General features: G+C 60.6%; 8 protein-coding genes across 8 annotated transcripts; 4 read left to right on the forward strand and 4 right to left on the reverse strand.

Annotated features, from left to right (window-relative positions):
• Positions 1–714: 714 nt before the first annotated feature.
• Positions 715–2,713, forward strand: COLE_04228 (uncharacterized protein; the record flags this gene model as incomplete). Its single annotated transcript, XM_018427287.2, has 5 exons — positions 715–748; positions 781–866; positions 905–1,556; positions 1,625–2,221; positions 2,274–2,713. 5 exons carry the CDS (start codon positions 715–717, stop codon positions 2,711–2,713), a joined length of 1,809 nt encoding a protein of 602 aa, XP_018282781.1.
• A 1,080-nt stretch (positions 2,714–3,793) lies between these two features.
• On the reverse strand, positions 3,794–4,288 carry COLE_04229 (uncharacterized protein; the record flags this gene model as incomplete). The annotated part of the gene is made up of 1 exon (XM_018427288.2): positions 3,794–4,288. One exon carries the CDS (start codon positions 4,286–4,288, stop codon positions 3,794–3,796), a length of 495 nt encoding a protein of 164 aa, XP_018282782.1.
• Positions 4,289–5,614: 1,326 nt separating this feature from the next.
• Positions 5,615–7,798, forward strand: COLE_04230 (uncharacterized protein; the record flags this gene model as incomplete). Its single annotated transcript, XM_018427289.2, has 1 exon — positions 5,615–7,798. One exon carries the CDS (start codon positions 5,615–5,617, stop codon positions 7,796–7,798), a length of 2,184 nt encoding a protein of 727 aa, XP_018282783.1.
• Positions 7,799–8,005: 207 nt separating this feature from the next.
• COLE_04231 (uncharacterized protein) lies at positions 8,006–10,261 on the reverse strand (the record flags this gene model as incomplete). Its single annotated transcript, XM_018421786.2, has 5 exons — positions 8,006–8,452; positions 8,493–9,625; positions 9,797–9,932; positions 10,092–10,164; positions 10,197–10,261. 5 exons carry the CDS (start codon positions 10,259–10,261, stop codon positions 8,006–8,008), a joined length of 1,854 nt encoding a protein of 617 aa, XP_018282784.1.
• A 224-nt stretch (positions 10,262–10,485) lies between these two features.
• On the reverse strand, positions 10,486–12,387 carry COLE_04232 (uncharacterized protein; the record flags this gene model as incomplete). The annotated part of the gene is made up of 4 exons (XM_018421787.2): positions 10,486–11,990; positions 12,045–12,075; positions 12,143–12,168; positions 12,216–12,387. The coding sequence occupies 4 exons, from the start codon at positions 12,385–12,387 to the stop codon at positions 10,486–10,488; spliced, it is 1,734 nt and encodes a 577-aa protein (XP_018282785.1).
• A 639-nt stretch (positions 12,388–13,026) lies between these two features.
• On the forward strand, positions 13,027–14,092 carry COLE_04233 (uncharacterized protein; the record flags this gene model as incomplete). The annotated part of the gene is made up of 5 exons (XM_018421788.2): positions 13,027–13,272; positions 13,304–13,525; positions 13,633–13,867; positions 13,903–13,970; positions 14,012–14,092. 5 exons carry the CDS (start codon positions 13,027–13,029, stop codon positions 14,090–14,092), a joined length of 852 nt encoding a protein of 283 aa, XP_018282786.1.
• A 164-nt stretch (positions 14,093–14,256) lies between these two features.
• On the reverse strand, positions 14,257–14,965 carry COLE_04234 (uncharacterized protein; the record flags this gene model as incomplete). Its single annotated transcript, XM_018421089.2, has 6 exons — positions 14,257–14,521; positions 14,593–14,623; positions 14,672–14,705; positions 14,740–14,776; positions 14,812–14,866; positions 14,908–14,965. 6 exons carry the CDS (start codon positions 14,963–14,965, stop codon positions 14,257–14,259), a joined length of 480 nt encoding a protein of 159 aa, XP_018282787.1.
• A 204-nt stretch (positions 14,966–15,169) lies between these two features.
• Positions 15,170–17,735, forward strand: COLE_04235 (uncharacterized protein; the record flags this gene model as incomplete). Its single annotated transcript, XM_065626333.1, has 11 exons — positions 15,170–15,202; positions 15,249–15,377; positions 15,410–15,557; positions 15,599–15,837; positions 15,879–15,942; positions 15,974–16,074; positions 16,110–16,301; positions 16,345–16,513; positions 16,549–16,617; positions 16,655–16,710; positions 16,824–17,735. The coding sequence occupies 11 exons, from the start codon at positions 15,170–15,172 to the stop codon at positions 17,733–17,735; spliced, it is 2,112 nt and encodes a 703-aa protein (XP_065482414.1).
• Between the last annotated feature and the right edge of the window lie 2,486 nt (positions 17,736–20,221).

A 20,221-nucleotide genomic window follows, 5' to 3' on the forward strand; every position in this document is an offset into this window, starting at 1 on the left:
TGCGAGGGGCTACTCACGACAGCCGAAGATTGTCGAAGACGTTGAAACCGCAACGTTGTCACCTTGCGCGGCATACCGCAGCCTCTGTCGGAGTTGCCCACAAGTCGGATGAAGCCAATGTCGATCCTCTTCGCCTCGGCATTGCAGTGGAGCAGCATCGATCGCATCTGGTTCCGGCACAATCCGGAGTGGGCAGAGGTGTTCACCGCTCTTGGCGTGACGAGTGGCCGGGAGGACGTCAGCGCACTCGAGGTTTATGAGCATAGGGCAATGCCCCTCAGTGCCCATTGATCTGCTGCGGAAGAAGCCAAAGGCAGCCAGCTTTGGTCAGAGATATAGTCAGCCAGCGCGCTGCTCTGGTCGTGCCCTGCTGCACAGTGATCACCAATGCAAGCGACCAGCTGCACCAGTCGAAGTGCTTTGCTTGAATGTGAACGCGTATGTCATGACTCTGACGTGAGATTCGCCTGACGCCCGGCCCTTCATATCCCCGGTATCTTGGATCACCCGTTAAGTAGCCGGCCTTGCTCGCTTCTGACCTTGTCGCTTTGTGGGCGAGTGCAGCCACGCGAGGCGGCCTTCGGCTTTGAAGATAACCCAACCGGCCAGCACCGTCGGCAGTCATGTGATGCTTGCCGACTGGGCGAAGGTGGGGGTGGATCCGATGCGAGTACATATGTGCTACTTCCGGTGGGCGGCCCCCCACCATCCAGCATGACCCAGCCGCGCAAGCCATCGATTGAGGAGTGTGAGCGGCGCCGCCCGCCGAGCTGACGACAGGCGACGCGGCGATCACCCGCAAGGGCGGCCCGTTCGAGCTGGAAACGATCATGCACAACGGTGTGCAAGAGAAGTTCTGGGTGCAGGTGCGTGCGGCGGTGGGCAGCGGCGGCGCTGACGGCAGGGCTTGAAGACGATGCGCGAGCTCGTGCTCGACGGCCTCCCGCGGGGCGGGGACGCCGTCATGGTCAACGCGCCGGTGCCGGAGCCCGGGCCGAAGGAGGAGCGGATCGACACGACGTTCGCGCAGGTGTGGGCGCGCTCGCTCGCGCTCGCCGTGTGGCTGCGCGCGCGCGGCGTGCGCAAGGGCTCCTTCGTCGCCATTATCGGATACAACAGCGTCGAGTGGATCGTGAGCTGGTGCGCTATTGAGCTCCTCGGCGCTGTGCCGGTTATGGTGAACGCCGCGCTGCAGCCCGAGCCGTTTGCACACTGCTTGAACATTACGAACCCTGTCGTCGTGCTCTGCGACGCGCCCAGTGCTGTCATGTGCGGGCGCGTGGCCCCGCGCCTCAAGAACGTCGGCCCAATCTTCAGCTTCAACGAGCACGCGTGGCTCGACAAGAGCTGCAAGGTGCCCGTTATCGACCTCACGACCCTCAAGGCTGCCAAGGAGGATACGGACGACATTGTCAGCGGCAACGGACTCGGCCTGCATGACTTTGGGCCGGAGAGCGACGGCGTCATCTTCTTCACGTCCGGCACGACGGGCTTCCCCAAGGCTGTGCTCTCGAACCAGCGCGCCGCGCTGCACAACCTGCACTCGGGCAAGTTTTGTGAGTGTCATTTGATGTGTTCATTTGAGGTGTGGCGGGCCGAGAGTTGGGACAGGAGCTTACCCCAGTGATGGCGCGCACGGCGATGCGCATGGGCGCGCCGGCCGACATGGCGATCCAGTTCGCGATGGCGCCGCCGGAAAAGCAGAGCGTGGCGCTGCTGTGCATTCCGCTGTTCCACGCCACGGCCGGCGAAGGGTGGCTGCAGAAGCTGATCCACATGAACCAGAAGCTCGTGCTGCTGCGCCGCTGGAACGTCGCGGACGCAGTCAAGGCGTGTGTCGACTACCAGTGCGGCGTGATCGGCGGCGTGCCGGCCGTCGTCGTCGCCATCATCCAGCACCCCGACCTGCCAAAGGACCACAAGTTTGAGTCCACGCTCAACGGCGGCGCGGCGTCGCCTGCGCGGTTGGCAAACGACCTCCGCACGCGCTGGCCCGACATGAGCATCGCCGTCGGGTGGGGCATGACGGAGACGAATGCGCTCACCACCGCCATTGTGGGCGACGACTACGTCGCGCGCCCCAAGGCCGCGGGGTGGCCTATGCCGTTCGTGGATATCAAGATTGTTGATCCCGAGACGCGCAAGGAGCTGCCGCGCAACACTGTCGGCGCGATCCTCTCGCGCGGCCCCAACAACATGACGTGTTACTACAACAACGAGAGTGCGTTCGCGGCCAGAGATACGCAGAAAAGAGGAAGGTAGCTAATGGCCAGAGGCGACCCGCGAGACGCTCATCAACGGGTACGTCGACACCGGCGACGCGGGATACCTCGACGACGAGGGCGTCATGTACATCTCGGACCGGATCAAGGACATCATCATCCGCGGCGGCGAGAACATTGCGTCCGAGGAGGTCGAGAATGCCGTGTACACCGACGACCGGGTTGCCGAGGCCGCCGCGGTCCCCGTGCCCGACGACATGTTGGGCGAGCTCGTCGCGGTCGCCGTCAGCCTGCGGAAGGGGTGCACCGCGACGCCCCAGCAGATCCAGGAGCACGTGCACAACCGCGTGCGCCCGCACGCGCGCCCCGCATTCGTGTGGGTCTCGGACGACCTGCTCCCGCGCAATGTGAATGGCAAACTCGTCAAGACGGACATTAAGAAGATTGTCGGCGAGCTGTACGCCAAGCACCTTGCGCGTGCCAAGATGTAGGCTGGGGCTTTAGTGGGTTTCTCTGAAGATTAAGATATATGGGATATGGGCATGGCCTGTGGGGGTGAGATAGTTAGATGCACCAAGTGTTAGAAGCAAGCAGGATTGTCAGGAAGCAGCGCTGAATGGAGATCAGCGTTGTGCAGGAATGACGCGAGCTATCAGCTGCCATAGCAACGGAGAAGGTTCGTCCCGTTCACTAGATGTTTATCGCAACGAGAAGTTGCTGTGCTCGCATCGCCGTACGTCGCTCCCGCCGTCGCCGCTCGAAACCCCCGCACCGTACCTCGCACGGGACGTCGTCGGCGGTGACTGCCAGTCGTGACGGAGTACGCATTCGGCACTGCGCTAGCGCGCATCCCTACACGATTCATGTGGCTGAGCTTGAATGGACGCGCCATTCCTCACCATCCAAACCTTCTTGATGCAGCTACTGTGGCCCGCATAGCTCAGCCCTGCGCTGATTCGGCGGACACGCGCGCGCCCACCTCTGCAACCTTGACCACGCAGGCCACGCCCTGACTGCTCGCCGGGTGGCGTGGCCCATGCCGTTCTCCCGGTCCGGCCTGCAGGTGCTGTCGTCGCCACCGATTAGCGCCTCGCGAGGCGGCGTGACGGCCTCGATTCCCGAAGGATTGAAGGCACTTGTTCATGAGCATACAGCGGTCGTAGCTTGGTCGGAGGATTGCGCGAGCCTAAGCTAGTTTCTTGGTGATCATGAGCACCTGCGTACATACATGCGCACATGCGTGCATGTATGAGGCACGTGGGTTTGGGCAGCCAGCCAGTAAACCGTCGTCGTCGTCGTCGTCGTCGTCGTCAGCAGTTATTAGTCTGCGTCTCGATATGGACTGTGCGAGTTGGCGTCAACAAGACGAGTTTATCCGACTCTTTCCCAAGCAGGTTGAACTGGTTGTTTTGAACGCCTTGCACCACTCTGCCGAGTTGCATTTCCGACTTTTGACTTGGGAACCTCAAACGCTCTCAAACGTCCAAATCGCGGCCCGATAAAAAGCATTTCGTCACTATGCCGTATTGGTTTGACGTCTCATCTACTCGATTCGTTCCTGCATGTGTTCTCTAACAGCGGAGGCGGATGTGATGATGGCATTGACGCGCGCCAGACAGACGCGTTCCGCGTAAAAGTGCGGATGCAAGAGTTCCAAGACCATCGAGGCGATTGAGGCCATCGAGGCCATCGAGGCCATCGAGACCATCGAGGCAAAAAGGACGCGATCCGAAACGTTCCCTGTGGCTGCCGTTACCCCCCTTGCCCGACGCGTCTGGGACCGGGCCGGAATGGGGAACGGGCGGCGAGCGGCATCCAATCGGACCCGAGTGGGTACTATGAGAGAGGGAGTACTGCAGCCTCGAGTAGCCCTCGAGGTCGACGAGGACGACGCGGGCCGACGCCTGCCACCTCCTGGCCTGGCGGGGCCTCCTGGAAAGCGTTACAAGTCTTTCAACTTGGATGGCGCACGGTCTTATGGACGGGGTGCATTCCCGACGGGAGGCCTGAGTGCTTCTGGGTAGGGAGGGGGAGGTCGGGTGCAGTTGTCTGTACTGTACCCGCATGAGTATTCCCAGAGTAGATGTGGCGTGCAACGAGGGAGGTAGAGTGCGGATTAGGAGAGGGAGAGAGAGAGAGAGAGAGTGAGTGAGCACGATGGAGAAGACGACGACGACGACGACGACGAGGACGACGCATCGAGGCCAAAGGAAAGAAAGGAAGAGGAGGCATGTGCAGTACCTGAGCCGGATTACTATGAGGGTAGGGGACCCTGAGAGCTGAGAGTATCCTGTGTGTCTACTTCCTGTCTCCCATCTCACATCATCCCTTCACCACCTTCCTTCCTTCCCCCCCCCCCCACCACTGTCACTCCTCGTCATCCTCGTCCTCGTCGTCGTTTCTCTCTTTCTCTTTCTCTTTCTCTTTCTTCACCATCTCTTCGTTTCTCGGCAACTGTCTCTCTCTCGTCCTCGCCATCCTCGCCATCCTCGCCGTCACTCTCGTCCTCACTCCACTCTCTTGTCCAAACCATCCACACTCGTTCATTCCTCCTCCCCCTCCTCCTCCTCCTCCTCCTCCTCCTCCACGACACGCCACTCGTCTGCGCCTCATTCAGCGTCCTCCTCACTCCCTCCCCTCCTCCTCCGGACTCTCTCTTTCTTTCTCTCTCTCTCTCTCTCTCTCTCTCTCTCTCTCACTCGCTCGCCGCCATCACGCCAACGTCTGTGCTCATTTCCTTCAATCACACGACACGATACGAACATTCCCCCCTCCTCCCCCTCCCCCCTACGCTCCCCCTCATCATCCCCTCGCGTCGCGTTCAACGACAGCATTTACTTTCAAGAACAGCACGGTCCTCCCCCCCATTGACCTCTGTGTGCGCGGATCGCTCTCGGCCATCAGTTTACGCCACAACCACGCCCAAGCCGTAATCCATCAGTGAGTTGCTTGCTTGCTTGTTTGCTTGTTTGTGCGCTCTGGCCTTTGTTCTTCTTGATCGCGCAACTCGACAGGCCCATGAACCATGTCCGTTCCCATACCGTCCCTCCCTGTCATATCCCCTTGCACGGATGAGCATGCGGGCATGCGGCGGCGTCCGTGGCGGTCGCCGTGACGCGCAAGGTCCTTTGTCGTTGCTTGGACCATCCGTTGCCTGTTGACGAATCCGCGACTTGGTCATGAACTATGCAGCACCAAACCAGGTCGCGTCTTTGCTGCTGCTCGACACCTGCATCACCATACGCTGCGACACCAGTCTCGTGCCCGCCTCCATACACCCTCGCGTCACCCTCATTGCGCCGCGCCCACCTCCCAGTCCCATTTTTGCCGTCTGCTGTTAACATCACCTCCTTCCCCATCACCTACCCATTACCTTTTCCTAACACCAGTCCATGTCCCTCCTTGCCCACCGCCCGCCAGCGGCGATGGACCGCGCCTCCGTCGTCCTCCCCACTGTCAAGTGCAGCTCGTGCGCATCCGAGATTCCCCTCAACTCGCTCGGCGAGCACGTCTGCCCGCCTGCCCCGTCCAAATCAAAGTTCAACAAGCCTCCCATCAGCAGTGGACTCGCACCGTCTGCCCAACGATCCAAAGCTCCCTCTCCTCTCCGCGGCGACTTTGGCCCTCTCGCACCGCCATCTCGACTCGGCAACTACACTGAGCCTCGCACGCCTATTTCTAGTGACCTCGGCCGCTACCCCGACCTCCACAGCCCAATAGTCCCTTCCATGCCGGACACCACCTCTGGAGGTAACGCGGGCATGGCAGGCGTCGGCCGACGCGCTTTTGCCGCTGCGGCGTGGGGCGTCCGTGCCGGAGTCGCCCTCGCAGCCGGTGGCGGGCGCGGCTTTGAAGCCGACCAGGACCCGCCACGACCGCATGGTGACAGCCCGCCTATGCCCGTCCCCAAGCCGTTCCAGGCAGCACCGTCGGTTTCGCGTTCTGCAGGCCCCTTGATGACAGCCACTGGTCCAGACGCACGCCCCCATCGCGAGCCTTCCCAGAAGGAGCCCGTTATCATGCCAAGTGCGCCGCTATCTGCTCGAGCACGCCACGAACGTACGCGCTCTCGTGAGGGTGCAGTGTCCCGCGCCGACTCTAACGGACGCGCCGGTTCTCGCGCCGACGACTACTTCCGCGCAGACAGCCGCTCCGCGTCGCGTAACGATGCCCGCGCCGGCTCTCGCGCCGATGACTATCGTTCTGCCTCGCGGGCGGGCCCATCGCGCTCTGCCTCTCGCGCAGAGGAGGAAGGGCGTTCAGTCTCACGTGCTCACCTTGAGCGCAGCGGGACCTCGCAGAGCTCAAAGAGCCATGACAACCATCGCCCCTTCTTCGACAAGTACGACGCGTTCCTTGTGTCGAAAAGCGACCAGACACACGGCTCGCGTTACTCGCCCCGCGCCGACAGTGACAACCTCAGCGTTACAAGCGCAGGCGAGCCATCAGCCCTGCCCTGGGCTCAGAATGACGCCGACGATGACGACCCCTTCCAGCGCATAGAGTACAACCATCGCCGGTACCCGACCAACGGCAGCTTTGAATCGACCGCGTCCTCCCACTATGGTCCATCACCAGACGGACAGAGCTCGCAAGATGAGATGGTCATGACCCCTTCTCAGAGCTGGGAGGGTTTGTCCTCCGTGGACGCGCCGGCAAAGGGATACTTTGACAGCCCCAAGGCCGCCAAGGACTCGAGCATGCCAAATTTGTTGACGGAGATAGGCGAGGAGGACGAAGATGACGACGGGGAACGTCTCGTTTTCGGAAAGCCGAACCCTATTCGCGCCAACATGCTGCCCCGGTCAAGTTCGGCCTCGACTGTCACTCCCGCGAATGCCACCAGGTCGCCGTCTTTGCCCGTGCGCGAGCTCGAGCCGCCTCGCATTCCCCAATCATTCGCGCCACAGCGCTCGCGCACTGAGCCGCCCCTCTCTACCTCGCCACCCACCTCGCGCCCAAAGCGCGTGTGCCAGAAGTGCGGCGACGCGGTCGGCGGGCAACGTCGCTACGTTGAGCGTGACGGCATTGTGCTTTGCGAGGCTGATTGGAAGAAGATGTACCTTCCAGCATGCCGGCGTTGCAAGCTCCCCATTGAGCGGAGCGCTGTCTTTTCTTCGGACGGCCAGCTCAAGGGCAAGTGGCACCGTGCCTGCTTCACATGTACGCGCTGCGACTCACCGTTCGAGGGTGACGACTTTTACGTTCACAAGGGTCGTCCGTGGTGCCAGTACCACTACGCCGAGGAGGCTGGCACTCTGTGCGCCGCCGCTAGCTGCCGCAAACCTATCGAGGGCGCCTGCATCCTCGCACCCAGTCCGGCGGGCGACCAGCGCTTCCACCCCGGCCACCTGCGCTGTGACCACCGTGGCGGAGTCAGCGGCGCCCAGTCTTGCCGCGAGAACATGGCCGAGTATTACGATGTTGCAGGGCAGCGGTTCTGCGAGCGGCACGTTAGCGAGGCGGTGCGCCGTGTCGCTAACGGCGCGGCACCGCATCGCGCCGAGAAGCGCCGGACCAAGCTCATTGACATGGCGACGGGCCTCGCCGCCATCCAGTCTTCTACCACACGATAATATGTTTATATGCCACACACGCCTACATAAGCCGATGGCCGCTTAATCTAGTGCGGCCCACTGTATAGCAAGTAGCCTGCTGTATCACGATGCTATTTGTGGTTGTCATGAATGAAGTGGAGTGTTGGGAGCTGTTAGATGGATGTCTTCAAGAATCATGCGCAAGTCGTTGGCACGACAAAACAGACATACATGCTGTACCAGATGCTACTCCTCCTCGGCTCCCCACACGCCCACTGCCCCGTCCTCGCCACCGCTGAGCAACGTCCCGCCGAGGGCGCGCACATCGAACACGGCGCCTGCTCCATGCCCCGCAAGTGCCTTGAAAGGCCGCACAGTGGTAGCGCCGGGCACGCTGGGCGATGCGCCGAAGCGGGGCGACGCGCCTGCCGGTCCGCGGGGAAGCGTGGGCGCCCGCGCGGGGTGTATGCTGCTCGCGACTGTCTGGAACACGCTGGGCGGAACCGGGGGGATCGGCGGCGAGCCGGGCATCGACGACGATGTCTCGGAACCCTCCGCATCGCGCTCCCACAGATACACGAGGCCGTCCTCTGAGCCGCTGGCGATGAGGGAGGACGACTCGGAGGCGAACGAGCAGCGGATGATATTCTTTGACGTGTTCTGGTGGCCCGTGTAGCGGTAGATGTTGCGTTGCTGTTATCAGCACTGCGCCGGCTGCGCGAAGAGGACGTACCATGCGCAGATCCCACAAGCGGATCGAGTTGTCCTTGCACCCCGCGAGGAGGTACTTGCCGTCGTGTGCGAACTCGACGCTGGTGATCTCGCCGAGGTGCGCCGTCATAGTCTGGGTGCAGACGCCGCCGACGGCGTCCCACAAGCGGATGTGCTTGTCCTTGCTCCCGCTCGCGATGACTTTGCCCGCCGGATCGAACGCGACCGCGAGCGTGCTCTGCGCGTGCCCCGAAAACGTGCGGATAAGCCGGTCCGCCCCGACGTCCCACAGACGCAAGATCTTGTCGTAGCACGCGGCGACGAGCCGGTCCTCGCGCCCCGGCTGCCAGCGCACGCTGTACACGTCCCCGCCGTCGCCGACGAGCACGCTCGCGCACTCGCCGTCGGCGCTCCACACGCGCACCGTGCCGTCGCCGGACCCCGACGCAATGTACGCACCCTCAGGCGACGGCGATACGTCCCACACCCGGCTCTGGTGGCCGGTGAGCACGCGCTCCGTCGCCCCCGAATGGATGTTGAAAATACGCAGCGTCGTATCGCTGCTCCCGCTAATACCGCGCCCGTCGCGCAGAAACGCCACGCACTTGATGTTCGCGCGGTGCCCTCTCACGAGCCGTTCTAGTCGCGTTGGGACGGACGGCGACGAGTAGTCCGTCAACAAGCTCTGCAGCTGCCACGGGCCCGCGCCCCGCCCCCGCGCCGCGTCCACTTGCCACGCCGTGGCTTGGCGCAGGAGCATCAACAACCGGTCCCGTGGCACGGGGCGCGACGGCGTCGCGTCCCCCGCGATCGCATGCGCGTTCACTCTCGCCGCGTCCGTCAGCTCCCGCCACATGGAGACGAGGCGCTCGCGCTCCGGCCCCGCGCCGGCCCAGTCGCGCAGCCCCGGCGCATCGTGCACCGTGCTCGCGGAAGTGAGGTAGGCGAGGGAGTAGAAGTCGTACGGCACAGGCTGGTAGTGCTCGAGCGGCTTCAGGCGCTTCTGGAGGAGGTTGAACGCCTTCTGGCTCTCCCGGTTGTCGATGTACTCGAGGAACTGCTGGCGGTAGCACATGTACAGAAACGCCTTCTGCGTCTGCTGGCCGAGGAGGCCAGGGGAGGCGAGGAGGCCTTCGAGCGCGCTGAAGTTGCCGTCTAAAGTCAGCGGGGGTTACGGGCGCAGCGAGTGTGCGCGGTGCAGCGGGTGGAAGTGATGCAGAGCGAATCGAGGGCGTCACGCCTAATAGGAACAGGCGCAAGCGGTCGAGGTGACGTCCAGAATTGCGACTTGGGCCCCATCTCACAGCCCGCTCTGATCACACTCACCAAGAATAGCCTTCTCGACCGCCTCAATCTCCTGCCGGACCACCTCGTCGCGCGCCGGACCAATCTCCGCTGCTAGCGCATCGGCTAACCGCGGATGCCGGGACGCAAGGTACTCGGCGATGAGGAGGTTGATTTCCTGCTGTCAGCTGGTTCGCCGTCCACGACCGCTCGTCGAGCGCGCCGCCGGTCTCGCCCTACAACACTCGCACACGCCCCACGGCCCGCACCGCTCTCTCCGTGCGCAATCGACACCAGGTAACCGAACCCCCAACCGTCCGCCGGCCTCCCCACTCACATGGTCGGCGCCAGCCGGCAGCGCGACGTCGTCGAGACTCAAGGGGGCCTTCTCGCGCTGCCGCGGTGTGAGTCTGCAATCAGCTAGCTCCAGCTATCTGCGCACCTCCCGTGACCGTTGGGACTCAATACAGGGCTCGGCGAGACCGCACTCGAATGCGAGGTTGACATGGTGGTGGACGGAACAGTGGCCAGAGTCAAGTGGAGACGAGTTTGGTGATGACGCCCCTCGAGTCATTTGGTGCCTGAATGATATCCGCCACCGGGCTTCTGCTTCTCGACCTCATCACCCGACTCGCGCCATCACGAGTGCACGTTCGAAGTCGACATTGGAAACACGGTGTCAGGTGCATGATAAGAGTATTATAGTCCGTCTACTAAAAGGCTATGCTACATTAACGGGACCCGCCGAGGCGCTGGATCGGGTCGGGGGTGCGCTCGTTCAGACCCCGCTCTTCGGCATCGACGTCGAAGCTTGGGCGCTGTATTGTCACTTCTGGCACGGCAAGGGGCTGAGGCTGGGGCGTGACGCTCACGCTCGTCGGCGCGGTGTAAAACGTCGCAACTGTGGAGGATACGCCGACACTCGACGGCGCGACGGACGAGGTGGGGCCAAACACATCGGAGCCGCCCGTCTCGAAAGGTGACGCTCTCCATCCGCGCCGGGAAGGAGGCGTGTCCGAATCGGCGCGAGAGCGCACAAAGCCTGGCTGCGGTACAGGTGTGCCGGTCAAGCGATCAGACGCACTGGGGCTGGGAAGGCCTGACGTTGCGCCAGAAGGCGCAGAGGTAGACAGCATGGAGGCTGAAGGCGCAGACGTGGAGAGTATGGACGTTGAAGGCGCAGTCGTGGAGGGAAGCCCGGAAACGCTGGAGACGGTGTTGGAACGGGAGCGGCAGGCGCGGCCACCGTTCGCGCTAAGCGCGTACGTAAAGCTGGAACCCGAGGCTGAGACGTATGAGGAGACGGTGAGCCCGCGAGGGCGTGTCGGTGCACGCGTCGGTGTCTCGGGAGGCGGGAGGCAATCACCGACATTGCAGGTAAGAGGCGGTTTGGAGATCGAGGAGGAGCGCGAGCGCGTGCGCCGCAGTGGAGGCTGCAGCGTCTCGGTGAGCTGCGGCTCGCCGACGCGGAAATGCGCTGGCGTGCTGTGCCCAGTTGAGGCAAGGCGGTAAGGTCTGGTGAAGGGTGAGGATGGGCCGCGCGCACTCGGCGTGGGTGTAACAGAGCCTCGGGGAGGTGTGTAGTCTTCCTCCTCGGCAATAGTGTGTATCGGAGCTGCAGGCGCCTCGGGAGCCTTAGGCGCTACACCTGCGACGCCTGCCTCCTCATCGACAGGGACGACAAGCAAGTGGTGCTCCGACTGGGCGCCTAGCGCAATCATCGCAATAATGGGGTTCGAGTATAACCCGTATAGGCCGCCGTACACACCCTTGATGGCCTGCGGAGCCCAGCGGTTGCCCAGATTGCCAGTGCCGTAGATGGGACTAAGGATGACGATAGCGAGACACCATATGGGGAAGCCGAGAAGGATGCCCAAGCCAGCGCCTTGCGCGGCGGTCCAGAGAAGACGTCCCCACCAGTTCTTGAAACCTGGCCGGGAGAGGAGCATGTTGCGCTCCGTGCCCTCGAAGATGAAGCGGATGAGCATCCAGAAGTAAAAGGATACTCCTCCACGGGCTTGCTGCGTTTTCTCGTCGAGAATCTCTTCGCCAGGCGCCGCGAGCTTGCGCCTGAAAATCCTGTCGAGGAGAATGCGCGGGTCTGGAAGGTGCTCGACGTGCGGGTACACGAAGGGAAGGGGAGGAATTATACCGTTGTGCAAGTCAGTGTGCACGAGTGTAGAGGAGATAAGCATCGACAGCGCCGTCTGAATGATGGGTGTGACGCCGAGGTCGCCTGGCGTCAGCTACAGCTTTTTTCTTGCCACGGCCTCTGCGCATGAATACTCACCAGCAATGGTGTTCTTGCTAAACACCCACATCTGATGTCAGTGCTTGTCAACATGCCGCGTATGCAAAACGCGCCACGCGCCACCCAATGCCACTCACCCTAACGTCCTTCTGAGAAGAGTACACTGGCGTAAGCAAAGTTTCGAGTGGAAGCCAGCATGTCAGCACTTACTAGCTGTGGCGATTCCAAAGTTGGCACCAAAGTTGATGCACATGGCGAGGACGCCCTGCATGCCGAGGATGTAGCCCCATTGCTTCCATGATAAAGGTGCTGGGAAGGGGCGGAACAGCTGCTTGTGGGCGCGTTCGTGTATGAGGGTTGGAGTTGATGCTATAGAGCTCATTATAGGAGGGAGAGAGAGAGCATGGACAAGGGTGAGGATAAGAAAGAGAGAGAGAGAGAGTGAGAGATGATGGCGCTGACAGAGTCCGAGGTGGCCCCTTCGAGTTGAACGATTGCATGAGCCGATGGATTGTGCATGACCGGGGCCGTCGATCTAATATTACCCTGATTACTATTCCAGGCAATTGCCTGGTATACAAGACTAATCCGTCCTTGTCCGCGGCTCAGGGGCGACGTAGGCTGCCCTTCCTTCTCCCGCACGCGTCTGCATGCCACCGCCCCTTAGCGCCATACAAACGCCACTCCGTGGTGGGTGACTACAGCTTCCCACACCCCCTCCATCGTCCTCGGCCTCGGACAGCGACGCGTCTCATAAAGTCAGCTGACGCGGACATGGTATTTCGCTCGCGTCTCCTCTCACTATGACCAAACAGGTGACACTCAATTCAACTCGACGAGCACCTTATTAGCAAGCGGACAAGGCTGGGATAGCTGATGGAATCCGGATGTACATGTATGTACTTTGGAGTTCCAGGATATCCAGCACGTGGCCTCCACCAGTCCAGTCAACTGGCAACAACAACAAACTCATCTTTGACGCTGTCGCGACTGATCTTGCTCTTTGCAAAGCCTTTACGTCATGCCACATCACCCTCCCTCCTCTCCAGACATCGTCGCAATCTCGCCACCACCATCTTTCCCCACTCGACCGCCCAAGCGGCGGCGGACGTCCTCTGTTCCCTCAGACCCCTCAGCGCCCCCCCCCGCACAACCGCTAGCGTCTTCCTCCAAGGCGTCTCGCAAACCCTCCTCTTCAATTTCATCTCTACGCAAAAAGGTGTCAGTTACCGCACCGAACTCTCGAGCCCGCGTTACAGAGCGTATGGTGAGTTAATTCACTGGTCTAGCTCATTCAGCTCAACACCCTAGACTCGGCAAAGAACCCCATCACACACTCCGACGCCTTCGCACGGACGGCACATGTCCAGTCATGCTCGACAGGACACCAGCAACGTGGGGCTGACCGAGGCTTTTGGGCTTCAGCACGGAGTGAGGGACTCAGTACCGCGGGTGTGAGCGAGTCTGCGACCTACTGGAGCGTGCGCACAGCCAAGGTCGAAGCACAGGGCCGAGCGAAGGTGTGTTGTCTTCTGTGCTTTCGTGCATAATCCACCTCATATTTTACCATAATCATCCTCACTGGCTTTAAAACAGCCTGCGCATCATTAACGATCTCTAACTCCAGACCAACAGCATCCTCGCAGGCTGCACCATCGCCATCAATGGACATACCGGTCCCGTCTCCAATCTTCAGCTCCAGAATCTCATTACGTCCAATGGTGGTCGCTTTGCACCACATCAGCATAGCGGATGTACGCATGTGGTCGCGGAACGGCTAGCAGGCGGGAAGACGCAGAAGATTATCAATGGGGCTGGTGGGCGTGGGGCGTCTCGGCGCGCCAAGATTGTCAAGGTGCAGTGTGAGTTGCCGCGCTGCGATGAAATCTGATGATAGGGGTGCTCGACTCTGTTGCGGCAGGGAAGAGGCTCAGCGAGGCGGGTTACATGGTCATCTCGGATCCTGTAAGCTGGGACGATATGTCTGCAGTTCAACCTAATGGCAGTCTCAGAACAGCTTGTTCACTACGTTGGGCGTTAAGCCGAAGGCAGAGATGCGCGTTAACGTCCAGAAGGATGAGGAATAGCGCGCATGCGTCTGGCAGGGCGAAGACGCCTCGCAATACTCCACTTTATTATTACCCACCGCACGATACGCCTTCACGAGCATTGTTAACAATCAACCCCCTTCCGAGGAAAGCCGCAGGTACCCCGGGCTATGCCATATGCATACAATACAGTCTATAGAGCTCTACTCCTCGTCATCATCGTCGTCCTCGTCGTACGCCCGCCGCGCTTGCTTGCGCCTATGCCGGTCGTCGTCGCTGTCCTCGTCGTAGTCGCGCGAAGTCGGCTTGCGCTTCGCCTTGTCCAGCGCACTGGCCAAGTCAAGATCGTCGTCATCGTCATCCTCGTCATTAAGCGCCGCGGACACGGCAGGCAGAGGGCTCGGTGCCTTTGGCGCCTTGAACTTCTTGGGCTGCTTCTTCTGTGCCTCCTCGCAAGCATCAACCCAGCTGGGGGTTAGTCACTCATTCCCCTGCCTTCTATCCACAGCCCTCCTCCGCGCGGTACAAGGTAAACTCACTCGCAGTACACATCCACGGCTGCAGACAGGTCTGGAGTCAGCTTCGCGACGCACCGGTACCAATATGCAGGTGACTCACTGTTGACTGGCGTCGTGAACTTCTGCCCACAGACCTGTTGTCAGCTGGCGCGGCGCCGCAAGTACTACCTTGCAGCTCAAATGCCCGAACATGGCCGCCTTATCGCTTCTGTCAGTTCATGTCGGTGGAGGAAAGCTCACATCTTGACGGTGACAGAGTTGTCATGATGGCAGAAGAGGCACTTGAACGATGTGGCTTGTCTCAGCGCGCTGCAGACTTTCAGAGAGCCAACGTACAAAGCGTCTCCTTCGTTCTCTTTGCCTGTGGCTTCTTTGCTGACTTGCGCTTGCCCATGGTGGTTGTAGTGATGACGGAGAGATGCTGGACAGACTGCAGAACCGTTCCAAGCCGGAGTGGAGGAATCGATGCACGTGAATCACACGTGACGCGGACATCCGTATTGAACTCCGCAAGCATACGCGTTGTCCTTCCGTCACCATCAACCGTCATGATACACCCATCCCACCCCAATCTCTCACCTTCATCACCATTAGCATCATGGAGGAAATCGGCATTGACCTCAAGTTCGAGGTGAGATTCTGCAGGAGATGGGCAAGCAACGGCAAGCTGACTCCAGGACCCCACCGTCGCGGCGCAGCTCAACGAGAAGCAGGCGCTGTACTCCCCGCTTTCGAGGAACGATGATGAGCTGTACTCGACTTGGCGCAAGCTTGAGGCTCAGCGCGAGTTTCTCCAGCTTCAGGAGGTGAGTTAGCTGTTTGACTCAGCTAACGGCAGGACTATATTCGCGACGAAACTATGAACCTGCGCCAGGAACTGCTGCGCGCCCAGGAGGAAGTCAAGCGCATTCAGTCCGTCCCCCTCGTCATCGGGCAGTTCCTTGAGGCCATTGACGAGCGCCGCGGCATTGTCGGGAGCACCACTGGTGTGTATTCCTGCGGGCTCATTGCTTTATGCTAATCACAGGCTCCAACTACGTTGTGCGCATCCTGTCGACCCTCGACCGTGAGCTGCTCAAGCCATCGAGCAGTGTCGCCCTGCACCGTCACTCAAATGCGCTGGTTGACATCCTGCCGCCTGAGGCCGACTCATCGATCTCCATGCTCGGCGCCGACGAGCGCCCCGACGTCAAGTACTCAGACGTCGGTGGTCTCGACCAGCAGAAGCAGGAGATCCGCGAGGCCGTCGAGCTGCCCCTCGTCCAGGTACGCCTTCACCCCACTCAAGCAGCTGTGGCTGACGACAGATGGACCTCTACAGGAAGATTGGCATTGATCCGCCTCGTGGCGTTCTGCTCTACGGCCCTCCAGGTGCGTGCGCTGCTGACTCCGCTGACGTCAGGGACGGGCAAGACGATGTTGGTGAAGGCGGTGGCTAACGCGACGACGGCGTCGTTTATCCGTGTGGTCGGGTCCGAGTTTGTGCAGAAGTACCTCGGCGAGGTGAGTTGCACCTCTAGAGTAACAACTGACAGCAGGGCCCACGTATGGTTCGCGACGTATTCCGCATGGCACGAGAGAACTCGCCGTCCATCATCTTCATCGACGAGGTGGACGCGATTGCGACGAAGCGTTTCGACGCGCAGACCGGCTCGGATCGCGAGGTCCAGCGTATTCTGCTCGAATTGCTCAACCAGATGGACGGCTTCGACCAGACAACAAACATTAAGGTGCGCACATCCTATCGGAGCCGTAAGCGCATATTAACAGCAGGTCATCATGGCTACCAACCGTCAGGACACGCTCGACCCCGCACTGTTGCGTCCTGGACGTCTCGACCGCAAGATCGAGTTCCCAAACCCGTCCCGCCGCGAGCGCCGTCTCATCTTCCAGACTGTCACGAGCAAGATGAATCTCAGCCCCGACGTCGATCTCGAGGACTGTGAGCTGTGGAGATGGTGCCTTAACTGACGACAGATGTGTCGCGGCCAGACAAGCTGAGCTCCGCAGAGATCGCGTCTATTTGCCAAGCCGCAGGCCTGCAAGGTATGCTCTGCCCTTGTGTGCATGCACTAACACGCAGCGGTGCGCAAGAACCGCTATGTCATCCTACCCATCGATTTCGAAGAGGCTTGGAAGGTAAGCAGCGGGTGCCACCCCGGACCTCCACCGGCGTTTAAATTCGCCGGGGGGGCGAGAAGGGGGTGTTTTCATCCATAAATATTCGAAACGCCCAAGCTAACTTTGTACAGTCCACCGTCAAGCGTTCCGAGGATCGTCTGGACTTCTGTGAGTACCAGCCACTGTACGAATTCAAAGCTAACAGCAGACCGGTAATATGTACATTGTCATGCAACCATCGATTCAGCCACGCTCACGTTCCCCATCCTCATCTCACTCCTCCCATCCCCCGCTCCGACCTCGTGCCCACCCTCATCTCGGTGCGGCGCGGCGTCTCGAGCGCAGAGCGACGGCTTGCCGTCGGCGTTCATTTGCTATCCTTCCGCGGCATTGCCCAACTTCACGGGGACGATACTTCACAGGCGTCGGACATCTTCGGATGCAACCGTGTCACAATCCTCTCAAATGTCGCAGTACTGACGGGTGCGAGCGCGAGAGTTTCACTAGTGAGTGGTTTGAAACAGAGTTTCCGGAGTTCCGAGGCTGACTTGCAGATCTTCCTACACCCGATCTCGTTTCCTTGCAGCGTAGAGCAACAGCGCTTTGTTTTGCTCTCTCTGTACTCCACACCTCCTCCTCCCCTTCCCACACGGTGTATAACACTCTGCGAGCGACGTCCATCGAACAAGTCGCTAGCGATTTTCTTCGCACCAAGAAAAGAACTGCCTTCTACTCACCGGCGGAGGCTTCTGCAGTGCCTCTCTCGGTCCATCAAAAGGATATATCCTTCTATGCAATCTTTAAATGTCCCTGTTAACGAGTGTCGAGAGGAGACCGTGCCTAATGCTGAGATCCTGTGCGCGCAAATCGTCGTGTTGCGCTTTCATCGAGTGCCACGAGTAGCGGACGCGGCCGTCGAAACCCTTCCCGTCCTCTCGCCTATTTTCTGCCCAGCCTACAGTGCTGAACAACATGTGCATCCGCCTCTATCAAGTAACACTATTACGCCTTCTCCATGGCCTCGACGGCTTGCGCCAGCTTAGCAGCATCAATGAGGATCAGCCGCCCAAACTGCTCAACGCCGAACGACTCCTCGTCGCGTGGCGGCGCCGTCTTGAGCGAGTATGTGAACGTCGCCTTGGCGCGCGCCTCAATCATCTCCTCCTCCTGGTGGTACGGGAACGAGCCGGCCGCAAGAGGCTCTACGCCGCCCTTGGTCTTCTTGTTCGTTTTCGACCTGGTGTCAGTGGGTGCCACTCGGAGCCGGAACCGGATATACTATCATTCTTGTCCTCGTCGGATCCGCACATTGCCTCAAGCCCCTCGCACAACTCACACAGTGTTCAGCTCTAGCCCCATCGCCTCCTCCTTCCCCTCCAGCTTGTACCCGCGCCCCCAGAGGATGAACTGCTCGAACGTAGCGCCTGACTCGCCCAGCTCACTCCCGAGCATCTTGTACAGCGGCGGGATGAGGGGCAGAGGGAGGTTGAGGAGACGGAGGGAGAAGAGGAAGGCGGTAGACGGTCCTGTGCCCTCCAGTGCCGTCTTGATGGCAACGGGAGGGTTGTGCGAGAGGAGGTAGGTGAGGAAAGGCTTGAGGGCGGGGTCGGCCTGTAATCAGCCAAGAGAACTTTCAACGACAATATGGCCCGTCTCAAACACGCTCTGAGCTCTCCTCAAACTTACATGACACCTGTTAACGTCGACCGCCGCGAGCAGACACCATGGGTCACTCTCCTCGCCCTCCGTCTTGATCGTGCTGCCGGCCTTCAGGCGTGTGCCCTCGGTAAGGATCAAGTCGGCGAGGGGGTGCACGTCAACGAGGTGCTGGTCATGGCTCAGCGTCTGACGGAGAAGCCGCTTCAATGCGATCTGGTCCACGTCGGGGTTGAGATTCATGAAGTCGAAGTCGACGTCGATCATGGACTGGGGTTAGCTGCTGCGGATGACAGGCTAGGAGAGCTCACCACATCCGAGTCTGAGTCCGAGTCGCCCTCATCGTCGCGCGGAGCGGACTTGCGCTTGGCGGCCTGCGATGCAGAAATAGCACTGAGCTGGGGGTTGGGCATGGCTTGAGATGTGGTGACGATGAGAAGAGAGCTGAGCGCGACGGAAATGTGGAGGTCGTACACAGAAATCTACATCACGTGATTTGGACCTCCACCTCCACTCGACTGCGAGGCCCAGCGGAGATGACGTCCGCGTTGCTCGAGCCCCCTTCCTCCTCCAACATCAAACATATCAATTATTCAAGGCGTCTGCAGTCCACAAGATGCTGTACATAGCCTCGGTGAGTTGGAGAGGCACTCGGACTCTGACTCCAGGCTCTCACGCCGACGCCGGTGTCGCACACCGTATTAGCATCCAACTTCACAGCGCCTGGCACACAGTCCCTCCTTGTCGCCAAGCCTGACCGCCTGGAAGTGTGGGACGTCGGCACCAGAGGCCTCACCTCCCGAGGCGAACTCTTAACTTGGGGCACGGTTGCCGGTCTCGCGACGGTCGACGTACCCGATGCACGACCTCATGTCCTTGTCCTCGTCGGCCCGACCAACGGCCGCCTGCTCCTCCTCACGTGGGAAGACGGACTCGTGGTGACGGCCTCCCACCTGCTAGCGCCGCCAACCCCGGCGCTGAGAAGGCAGGAGTTCTTTACGGGCGTTATCGCTCATGGGAACACTGCCATAGTGTCCATGTGGACGGGCGTGCTGACATGCGCCGAGATGGACATGGAGAAGGTGCGCGACCTCAAGCGGCGCGCAAGTGTGGCGGAGGATCGCGAGAGGAAGGGGGACGGGCGGCGGCTTATCTTCAAGACCGTGTACAATGTCAAGTACGTAGCAGACCTTTAACTATTGGCTAACGGAAGCATACGTGAACACAACCTCCTCGGCCTAACGTTCCTGCCCGGCGCCTCTGACTTGGTGCTCATGTTCCTCTGGATGAATGAGCAACACAAGATCCAGCTCGGAGCCCGCACACTGTCCAAGCAGAGACTGCACGAGCGCGGCGCGCCTGTCGACGTGGTCAACCCGACCGAGGAGGGGCTCGAACGAACTCGTGAACCGGATTTCAACGCCATTCCCTTCTCGTGTCCCGCGGCGCGGAGCATCCTCGCCGTCTCGTCGCGACACGTGCTAATATTCGGTGATGAGCATGTCGTCCTGTACGACGTGAGCGGTGCCAAGGCGCAACGGGCCAACGCCAGACGCAGTCCACAGACCGAGACCGGTGGTGTCGGCAAGCGACGGAAGAGCAGCGTGTCGGGCAGGGGGGTCAGCACCGACAATGAGGGCAAGCTTGTCGTTCAGCCTGTATGGCGCGTACGGCAAGGATGGGGCACTGTCCTAGCGTACGTTTTTGGAGTGAGGATTGCAGCTGACTCAAGTGCGACTGTATTCGAGGGGAACGAGCGCCGGGCAACCATCGTCCTGGGGGACGAGCGCGGACGACTAACGGCTGTTGGATGGGAGTTTGACGGCTCCGATAGTGTCCGCGTCAGCAAGGTAGACATGGGCATAGTGAGTCG

The sequence above is a fragment of the Cutaneotrichosporon oleaginosum genome, assembly GCF_008065305.1.
Source record: "Cutaneotrichosporon oleaginosum strain ATCC 20508 chromosome Unknown ATCC20508_contig03, whole genome shotgun sequence".
In the NCBI taxonomy this organism is placed as follows: Eukaryota; Fungi; Basidiomycota; class Tremellomycetes; order Trichosporonales; family Trichosporonaceae; genus Cutaneotrichosporon; species Cutaneotrichosporon oleaginosum.